This window comes from Petromyzon marinus, chromosome 49 (assembly GCF_048934315.1).
Source record: "Petromyzon marinus isolate PM22_M1 ecotype Great Lakes invasive population chromosome 49, UKy_Petmar_22M1.pri1.0, whole genome shotgun sequence".
NCBI lineage: Eukaryota > Metazoa > Chordata > Hyperoartia > Petromyzontiformes > Petromyzontidae > Petromyzon > Petromyzon marinus.
The window spans coordinates 11020437-11031400 of NC_133715.1; the positions used below are offsets into that span (position 1 = coordinate 11020437).

The 10964-nt window shown below is 47.3% G+C and overlaps 1 protein-coding gene across 1 annotated transcript in view; it reads left to right on the forward strand.

Moving 5' to 3' along the window:
• Window positions 1-10537, forward strand: part of DALRD3 (DALR anticodon binding domain containing 3) — a 30234-nt gene extending 19697 nt beyond the window's left edge. The window contains exons 13-14 of the mRNA XM_032972564.2: window positions 451-517; window positions 9412-10537. Of these exons, the coding sequence (XP_032828455.2) occupies window positions 451-517; window positions 9412-9422 (78 nt within the window). The 3' untranslated portion in view covers window positions 9423-10537. The remainder of the gene's footprint in view (window positions 1-450; window positions 518-9411) is intronic.
• The last annotated feature ends 427 nt before the right edge of the window (window positions 10538-10964 follow it).

Sequence of the window (10964 nt, forward strand, 5' to 3'; positions counted from 1 at the left end):
GCTTGTAAAACCTATTTATTTTTCTTAGCTAATAAAAACAAATTGAGTGCAAAACCCCAAATTGTATTTGAAATGTCTATAGGTTATTTGGTGACTGGGATCAGGCCATACACTCGCTACACTCGAGAAGTCGGCTCAATTGTGGATTGCTAATACTCAGACTTGAAACTAGGTTCTCAGCAGTGCTAGTTCAGTGCTTTGACACATTGCTAACCCCCCGGGGAACCTCGCTTAGACTTCACACCTGCGGTTGCAGAAGAGAATCTCAAGACGATTGCTTGTGTTGCGATCGAAACGTCGTGATTTGTTTTATTGTATTAATTTTTATATCTACGTGACTTTACCGAAAGACCCAAAGAGCATGAATTCCTGCAGTCACGAAAGCTTTAAGTCAAGATTTAACCGCCTCTACGGGGAGGGTTTCCACACAACCATTATATATTTTAACAGATTCCGGGACAAGAAGGCTCCTCTGGTCGAGTCGCTCACTTTTCTGCAGAGATGCCACGACACCAAGGTAATACCAATCGCCTTTACACTCACATCTGCTACTGTAACCTCTAATGCTAAACGTATCTTGTTCAGGGCCGGCCTAGCCCTGATCTCAGAGAGAATAAGATTGCTCCGTTTTGAACTAGATAATTTAGACAAGACTCTCTTACAATCACACTTAGCATTGACATAAAAAATGTCTGCATCTAATTAGGACTATGTAGATAACATGACAGCCTCTTCAGCCGCCTCGATGTCAGATAAATGTAAAGAGAACCTGATTTCCAAGTTCAACCTCCTGTCTAAGAAGAATCCAGAGCCACACATTAAAAAGTTAGACGTTGATAAGATTGTTATCAATCAGAGTAACAGCCCAATTTCTGATGGCCTAAAATGGGTACTAGCTAAAGGGTTGAATTTCGCAGTCACCCCTAAACACATCCCAGTTGATGATATCATTGCCCAGGTCGACATAGCCCTTAAAGGTTTGGGACACATTCCTGCAGACGTGGTGAGATCGGAAATCGCTGCAACCCTAAAAAACGCTAAGAAACCCATTAGCAACATCAGCAAGGATGAGCGCTTTGAGCTTGCTCAACTGAAAAAGAGAGATGATATCGTCATCCTCTCAGCTGACAAGAGCAATGCCACTGTCATCATGGATAAAATCACATACAATAACACAATTCAGGACCTACTTAATGATGGCAGCTATACCAAAATCAATAGAGATCCTACCAACCGCCTGGTTACGAAAACCAATCATCACTAACTCGACATCTTTAATCGAACCAACCAAGTGTCTCTCTCTAAAACCCTCTGCTGCTCGACCACCCAGATTTTATGGCTTACCAAAAATCCATAAAGATGGTACACCACTCCGTCCTATCGTCTCCACCATTGACTCACCCACCTACAAACTGGCCCGATTTCTGTCTGAGACTTTACAACCATTCACTGGTAAGACCACCTCAGCTGTACTTAATTCAGCTCACCTGGTATCTCTAATTAAATACATCTCACTATCTCCAGGTGATTTGCTTGTCAGCTTCGATGTAGTTTCTTTGTTTATCAAAGTTCCTGTGACTGACACCATGCAATCATTGAAGATTTGGTCCAACAAGGACTGAATGCTGATGTACCCGCCCTGGTGAGACACTGCATCACCAACACTTACTTCACCTGGAATTGTACATTCTACAAACAAGTTGAAGGTACTCCAATGGGTGCTCTCTTATCACCAGTGGTAGCCAATGTTTTAATTTTGAGACAGATGCCATCCAGACATCCATCCTACGTCCTTCCTTGTGGAAGAGATACGTAGATGACACATTCGTCATATGGCCACATGGCCTGCCAGCTCTGAACCAATTCTTAAACCACATCAATTCCATACAGCCAGCCATCAAATTCACCATGGAGGTAGAAAAGGATGGCAAGTTACCATTCTTGGATATTTTAATCGAAAATAGACCAGATGGCTCATTGGGACACTGTCTACAGGAAAGCCACCCACACGGATGCCAATCTAAAACCTGACTCCCACCACCATCCAGCCCAGAAGAATTCCCTCATCAAAACTCTACACTATAGGGCTCGTTACATTTCCGACCATCACCACCTAGCCAGTGAACCGGACCATGTACACCAAGCCCTCAAGATGAATGGATATTCGGATTGCACAATCTGTAAAGCTGTCACCCCAACCGTTGGGAAAGAACCACCTGAGGACCCATTCAAAACCATCACCTTGCCATACATAGCAGGGGGCACCAAAAAGATTTACAAAATCATGAGCAAACACAAGATCCAGGTTCGATTCAACACAGTACATAAAATTTGTGATCTGATCCCATCTGTGAAGGATGTGATCCCTGACATGCAATACCCCGATGTCTACAAACTAAGCTGTGCCTGCGGCAGTAGTTACATTGGGGAAACTAAGCGACATGTCTCAGACCGTGTTCGCGAACACAAGGTGGATCTGAAACATGGTAGGATCAACACCTCTGCCGTGGCTGATCATTGTTTAACGCTCTGGGCACAGATAAAATTGATTTCTCCAAGACGAAGGTACTATGCAAACTCACTCGCTATCAACAAAGATTTGTTCATGAAGCCATCCAGATATATAAACACAGACACAATTTCAACCAAGAAGATGGGTACAAACTGATCAATCATTGGAAGGACGTTATTAACCAGGTAAAGTCATAACTGGCTGTGATGCTTCTATCCTACCTGTCTATGTTAGCAGGTATTTCCGACTCTCTGAGTTACATTACCTTGTTAAATGTCTTTACATTAGCAGGCCAAATGTCTCACTAACATAGCTGCTGCTCCCTTTTCCTCGATGCGGCGGTGGCGCTCGTTTAATAGGCTGAATGTGTCTCATTAACACAGCCGCTGCTGCGGGAGCCGTCTCACATTGACATGCTAATCTCTAATCTCGAGCAATACAGTGGCTTCTTCAGCACCATAGTCGTGGGGTTACATTAACAGATTGGCATGCTAATCTCTAGCAATACAATCGCCGAGGTATACCTAGCGCTGCGATCTTACGTTTACTTGCAAATTCCATCTCTAGCCCCGCCCACTTACCCTTGGGTTATACCCATCTCAAACTTATATAACCTTTGGCTGCAGTAGCTCTCTCGCTGTATTTCTTCCTGCCTCAGCAATCCGCCTGCTGTATTTTTTCACCTGAAGACGATTGCTTGTGTTGCGATCGAAACGTCGTGATTTTTTATTATTTTATTATGTTTTTATCTACGTGACTTTACCGAAAGACCCAAAGAGTACGATCTGTGATGCTGACGTCGCACGCAATGAACGAATAGACATGCGTGTGGATGACACGTGACGCTGCATCCTCGCAGTGCACTGACTCTGACATCGCACGCAACGAATGCATCATTAGCCCTGGCCCAGCCTGGCACCGTGCCAGATTCAGTCTTGCGAGGCCACAATATGAAAGTTTGCTTCTGGCTCGCCTCGACAAATGAGCCGTGGAAAGCCACCCACACCACGAGGGGTCTCATGCTGACGTGGCTCGGATGTGCCAGTGGAAAAAACGGCGGTCGAGTCACCACTACCGCGCAGCCCTCACAATGACTGCAGGGTCTGCCTGGGTACTGACGAGCCCCGGGGAAGAACTAAACTCTTAAACATCTCCAGCAGCCGCTCGTCCTCATCTTGTGGGATAACAGAAGAGCTCCTCCTGGCCGGCAGCTTCCTCGGCGGCAGCGGCGGCCCGTCACCCGTCGCCTCGGCGCCCAGGAAGTCCTGCACCCTCTCCTCGAGCGCCGCATTCTCCCGCGCCTGACTCAGTCGCCGGAGACGCAGCAGCACGGCCTGCTCCTCGTCCTTGTTTCCCAGCGCCGCCGCCAGGCCCGGCCGCCGCCGCGGAGGCCGCAGCTTCAGCTTGGCCTCCTCGAGGCCCTGGTTTTCCTGCCGGTGGCTGTTGGATGAGGAGAAGAGCGTGCAGAATCGGATGATCCTCCGCTGAGACGGAGGAGAGGGGCCACCCGACCTGCCCTTGAGGCCACCTCTTTTGGGACTGCGGTAGTGTTGGTTACATTGCCAACCGCCTTCCTTCCTCGTGGTGGATTTCCTTCGGGACAGACCTTTGGCAGAGTTGGCATCGTTCCGAAAATCCGGCGTCCTGTCCCGCTTCCCCTTTCCGGCATCCAGCTTGTGATTTCGCCTCACCTTTCCTGCATCCATTGTCCAATCGTTGCTCACTCTGCCGTCCTCGGGCATGATTCTAGAGCCAACGCGCCCGGCGTTACGATCGACCTCGCGCGGCTTTTGCGTCCACTTGTCGAACGTCACGGCTTTCACTTTCCCCCTCCTCGCAACGCCGCCCTCGGATGCCTCGCGACCACCGTGGACGTTGACTCCGAAGGAGTTCCGTGTCTGCCAGGGCCCCTCGCTCGTCCTGCACCGCCGTCCTGTGTCAGCGAGCATCGCCCTCTGGCCCGACGGGGCGCTCTCCAAGGTCCTCCTCAGGCTGAGGTTGAACTTCTCGTTGTCCCGCTGTTGGTTCTCCACCAGGAGCTCGGTGGACTCGCGCGTGATGGCATAGAGGGCCAGGCAGCGTGCATGGGCGATGTCCTCCAGGTTGTCTCTCAGCCTCGACTCGAACGTGCGGTTCTCTTGCCTGGCTCTGTCCAAGTTGGAAGACTTAATCCTCTGCGTGATGTCCATCGGGGCTGCCTTGAGGTAGCTGTTGGTTGGTTCACGGTGCCTGGGCGTAGGTCATCACAATCATCAGCAAACGACATTGTGTATCCACTGAAGGTGCAGGACACCCCATATGATGCCACAATACATGCTCTCTCCTGTACATGAACTAACTGATCTCATACGGTATGTATGTGTACGTTGAACTTCTTTCACAGCGTACATAGCTAGCAGTGCTAATCGCAGGTGCGGGGAAGGACAACAAACTAAACACAAAAAACAGTTCTAAAGAAATGTATTTTCCATCTAGAATACTTATAAATATATATGTATAATATATATTTATATATATTATACATATATAAATACGTAAATATATAAGTATAATATATATTTATATATAAACCGCTGAATGATTAGCTTTGAACATCAGCATGCGGTAGAAGGGTTTTAAAAATATATAGGAAACGTCTTGGGCAATGGCCTTCATACAGCAGTAGATCGATCATGACTCATGAGTGCTGCTGATGATGATGGCTTTGGTAATTCGACAACCTGTCTTTTTAAAACCAGTATAGTTGGTAAGTGTGCAACGGCACGGCGGTAAGGTCTAGCCTATATCAGGGGTCGGCATCCAATATAACAAGAAGAGCTATTCTTTATTCGAACTCGGTTACAAAAAACTGAATGTTTAAAGCCGCAATGCACTGTGGTGAATACGAGACGGTGGTGGTCCTTAAAAAATGACGTCACGAAGCAGTCCTTAAAGAGCCACAGCACGCGGCTCCGGAGCAGTATGTAGAAGCTACATATGTAGCTACATATGTAGCTTCTATGTAGTAGCTATGGGCCCCGCACTTTCAAGGGCCCCGCGCTAAACGCTTTCAATCTATCAATTCCGGTTCAGTGATTCTGCACTTGCTCTATCACTATAGTACTATACTGCCTTCAACTTTTATGAACGACTGGGTGTTTAAGGTTAGAGATTTGTCGTATCATCTGGCTGTATTGCAAATGAAAGAATACAATTACTTTACATTTGTGGGTTTTTTTTTTAAATGTAGGGCCCCTTTATAACGTATGCTACAGATACCGCACTAGCCGAAGATTTCAGAGAACAGTGCCGGATTAAGCACGAGCTTACTCCGGCACTGATAGGGAGCCCAAGACTTTCAGAGAACATACCGTGATGGGTGTCTCACCTTGAGTCCGGAGCCAAACTGTTGCGGCGAGACCGAAGGCGGTGGGTGCCAAGCGACAGGAGCCGTGCTGTCTGTGCGCGCCTCCGAGTTCACCCGCGGTGCGTGAGGTCAGCGCTCCGCCGCCGTCCACACACAGCCACATCCGTTGCGCTCTCGAGGATTTGTGCGCAACCCATTCTGCACAAACACAACGGGTTCTACGGACTTCCTACAACAGCCACGGCCACCCGAGTGTAACTTCCCCCCCACCTCGCCAACTGTAGAATATAAATACACACGCAGTCGTTTCTTTTTCGCTTCTTTTCGTTTCTTTTTCTTTGTTTGCCCGCGACACTTCACTGACCTGAGGGTGCATGCCCAACGAGGAGTAAACACAGCCGTGAAAAGCGCGGTGGACGTGTCCCTGCGTAGAGCGACGACTTCGGCCAAGTGCTGGCTCAGCGACATCGCCCTTGGCATTACAGGTGACCCACAGAGGACTCGTCAAGAGCGCCCTCGTTGACTTGAGCAACCTCTTTACACACGCGTGTGTGTGTGTAAAGAGCTTGCTCTGACAAAGACAAAGATCCCCCGTGCAGCCTTAACAAACTGTAGGGGCAAGTGCTGTTAGCGAGCACCTATGAAGGTCGGGACGGTACGCGAGGGGGTGGATGGCCAGCACCACGCCCGGCCGCCTTTGTCTCCCTAGTGACGATATTTACACATTTCACCAGGTACTCATTTGAGGCTGAGTCGACCTAGGGGAGGCCCAGGACCGGTTCAGATAATCGTCACTGGTGTTGGCCGTGAGCGGGAATCGAACCCGGGTGGCCAGGTTCATAGCGCAGCGCGCTAACCACTACACTACCGCTCCCCACACTGACACACTCACGTGTGTGTGTATCAGTGTGTAAAGAGCTTGCTGTAACACACACACACATACACACGCGCGTGTGTGTGTCAGTGTGTAGAGAGCTTGCTGTAACACACACACGTGTGTGTGTGTGTCAGTGTGTAAAGAGCTTGCTGTAACACACACACGTGTGTGTGTGTAAAGAGCTTGCTGTAACACACACACACACGTGTGTGTAGAGAGCTTGCTGTAACACACACACACCCACGTGTGTGTCAGTGTGTAGAGAGCTTGCTGTAACACACACACACACACCCACGTGTGTGTGTAAAGAGCTTGCTGTAACACACACACCCACGTGTGTGTGTGTAAAGAGCTTGCTGTAACACACACACACCCACGTGTGTGTCAGTGTGTAGAGAGCTTGCTGTAACACACACACACACGTGTGTGTGTGTCAGTGTGTAAAGAGCTTGCTGTAACACACACACCCACGTGTGTGTGAGGTCAAAGCCCCATCGTTGGCCTCAAAGACGTGTAACTTTCATCACAAGTGCCTCTCTGTGTATGTACGCGTGTGTGTATACGTGTGGGGAAATCACATGCCCCAACAGTCTGGCAAGGCTATTTGGGGGATATTTTTTATTTGTACGTCTGGGGAGCGGTCGTGCAACGGTAGCTCGCTGCGCTCCTAACCTGGCGATCCGAGTTCGATCCCCGCTCACGGCCAACACCAGTGGTGATTATCTGAATCAGTCTTGGGCCGACTCAGCCTTAAATGAGTACCTGGTGCAATGTGTAAACATCGCCACTGGGAAGACGTGGTGCAGGCCACCCACCCACTCATGTGCTGCGCCGGCCTTCATAGGTTCTCGCTAACAGCACTTGCCTCAACAGTATGTTAAGGTTATACGGGGCGTCTTTGTCTTTGTACGTTTTGCGCTAGCCGCAACATTACGGGGGCACTTTGCCGTTGCCTTTAGAACGTGGATCGCGTGGCGAGTAGTGTCACTGTGGTTACTAGAGCAGCACGGTCCCCGAGTTGGATTCCACAGCCACGGGTTGCATCAGTGGCGAGTGGGATCCGAATGGTTCGCCCACCGCTTCCGCTCCACCCGTTACCACCCCGAAATAACCAGCGTGGTGAAGTATGGTCAAACAGCCCCCACGGATAACAGGGAATGGGGAGGCCTTCATCTAACCAGCAGTGGATGATCAAAAGGAAGTCATTTATTTCTTTTTAACTATGAACAAATATAGGTTTATATTTTAATTCCATAGCTGAAAGGCTTTTAACTATCCTTGCACGCACGTATGTTTACTTTGTCGAGTGCCTTTTTTTCTCTCACGTTGCTCTTTAATGCATGGATTGATCGTTATTGATCTGCGCTGGAATGTTGCACTTAACATGCTGAGATTGGCAACCCACAACTCCCCTCGCAAAGGATAATGTTGTCACAATTGTCTTATACTAATGTGTAACACAGTGGTTCATGCAGAGCAAATGCACACTTGCTTGAGTGAATAATGATCTTGAAAAAATTGTACAAACAAAACTCAACACTTCATAATAAAGGTTTTTGGGTTAGATCGCGTTTATTTATAAATGTGTCGTAACCCTCCACCACCCGACACGGCCAATCAGCAAAGAAAAGTGTCACGTTGACAAAAGACAAATAATTCACTACTTCAGCCCACCGGTGTGTTGAAGAGTTAATCCACATTCACAGTTTGAGTACGACGTTTCGCTGGTAAATACTTCCAGCATCATCGGGCAATTCGCCAGAATTCTGTAAATGTGGATTAACTCTTCAACACACCGGTGGGCTGAAGTAGTGAATTATTTGTCTTTTGTCAACGTGACACTTTTCTTTGCTGATTGGCCGTGTCGGGTGGTGGAGGGTTACGACACATTTATAAGTAAACGCGATCTAACCCAAAAACCTTTATTATGAATAATATTGGTCGCGAAAGCCTACGTGTAAAACTCAACACCTTCTTCTTTGGTTCTTTCGGTAAAGTCACGTAGAATGAGAATAAAATAATAAAATAAAACAATAAAATTCTCACGACGTTTCGGCCACAACACAAGTCGCCTTCTTCAGGTGAAGAAACCAAAAACTGTCGGGACGACAGGGCTTTAATGAACGCTGCTAAGATTCGTAGCGTCTTTTAAGCTGGTTGAGAGAAGAGATGGACCTTGACAAAGGGGTTTATATATCAAACAGGAGAATTTAGCATTGAAATAGCTGTCAAGGTGCATCTCTTCTCTCAACCAGCTTAAAAGACGCTACGAATCTTAGCAGCGTTCATTAAAGCCCTGTCGTCCCGACAGTTTTTTTTATCCTTCACCTGAAGAAGGCCACTTGTGTTGTGGCCGAAACGTCGTGAGAATTTTATTGTTTTATTTTATTATTTTATTCTCATTCTACGTGACTTTACCGAAAGAACCAAAGAAGATGAATCCTTGCAGTCACGAAAGCTTGAAATCGAAAACTCAACACATTTGTCATAACGCTGCCCCAAAAGGAAATTATTATATATTATAAGACACTCCTGTGATATAACAACATTGGCAATTATCTCAACTGTGTCTGGGCCTGTCCTAGGTTGACTCAGCCAAATATGATTCACGGTTGTGCTGCGTAAAGTACTGGAAGGCACACACCACCCCATCGGGTGCTGTTCTCGCCTTAATAGGTGCTCGCTAACAGCAACGATGGGCTGGAAAAACAATCAACGGAAGACAGAAAAGAGGAAGACCTGGGAGCAGATGGACAGAGGCAGTATAGAGACTCGGCACAATGGGATCGAACAATAACAACAGCAGCAGGGAAGCCGCCTCAAGACCACAGGTGGAGGGAACTCGTGGCAACAGCGGGGTGGTTGTCTATAAACATGTGGCAGTTCAGCAACATTGGTTCAAGCAAGCCTCATTGCTGATGAGACACTGAATGTTGAAACCGGTTCACCAGAGTTTGCTTGTGTTGAACCAATGCTGCTGTGTGGCTGGTCCGTGTGGCTGATGGAATGTGTATTTTTATTATTTTCTACAATGACGCGACTGAATATTTTGTACGTATAATGTTGCCTGTTTATTAAGAGCACTAATCCCAACACTGTTTTAAAGGCTACGATGAGGGATGATGTATTTCAGCTACAAGCTGCTGGTACAATTCATCGTTGGATTATTATACAAATGCAATTATTTAAACGTGTAACGCTCCACCACACAGTATTCGCTCATTATTTCCGAGAGAGCAGAAGCCACAGATAAGCAGGAAGGCATCCACGCGATGAGCCGCTGCAAACAATAACCCAAGCTCTGTGGTCCTCTATACATTAACGATCCAATTAATGAGTGTTTACCTGTGGGAGGAAAACAGAGTACTAATCCCAACACTGTTTTAAAGGCTACGTCAAGAAGGTCTTATGGCCATGAATGCCACGATCAAAATTTCCACGCGTGCGAGGGAAGAACACTCTATCCCATACAGACAAAACAAGTACAGTTCGCATGTTGTCTATACTGCCTTCACCTGGTGACACAGATTATGGCACCACCTCGACGCCCACGGCAAATGCGTTTTGCAACATGTGTGACCCACCAACCCTCGCGGCCTCCACAGCGCTGGGTAAGAGGCGTGCGTCGCGACCCAGGAGAGGGCCTCTCGAGCTCTGAGTGAAGTCGTCTCGCTCTGCGTGCGACACGACGCCGGTGCTCTGAGCGAGCAGAGTGGAGACGCTCGTGTTGACAGCTGTGATTGAGCAGCTGCAGCTCACGGCGAACCACTTGAGGAGTACGCGCGCTTTCATTTTACCACGTTGCTTTTATATTTATTTGTTGTCAAATGTAAAGCGCCCTCTGAAAATCCAATGTAATGATCCACTACAATCTATATCATTATGAGGCAACAGCAGCAAATTTGTCTACTGCTGGATAAAGGAATTGGCTTTTGGATATGAAGACCTTGCAGCTATAAATATATTTTTATATTTACCTACACAGCATGTGAATCCACTAATTTGTATGCTCTCATAATTAAATGCAGATGCTTAGTAGATGATACTCGTTTGTGATGTGTATTGATTGGCACTGTGCCCTAACCATCGCGTTCTAAACGTTAATTACCATCAACACAAAACAATTATCATCCGCAGGAAAGAATACGCAATAAACGTAAAATATAAAACCTATCAGGCTCACGAATAAAAACTATCCAATTATGCATTTCATGTCACAAATTCCATGC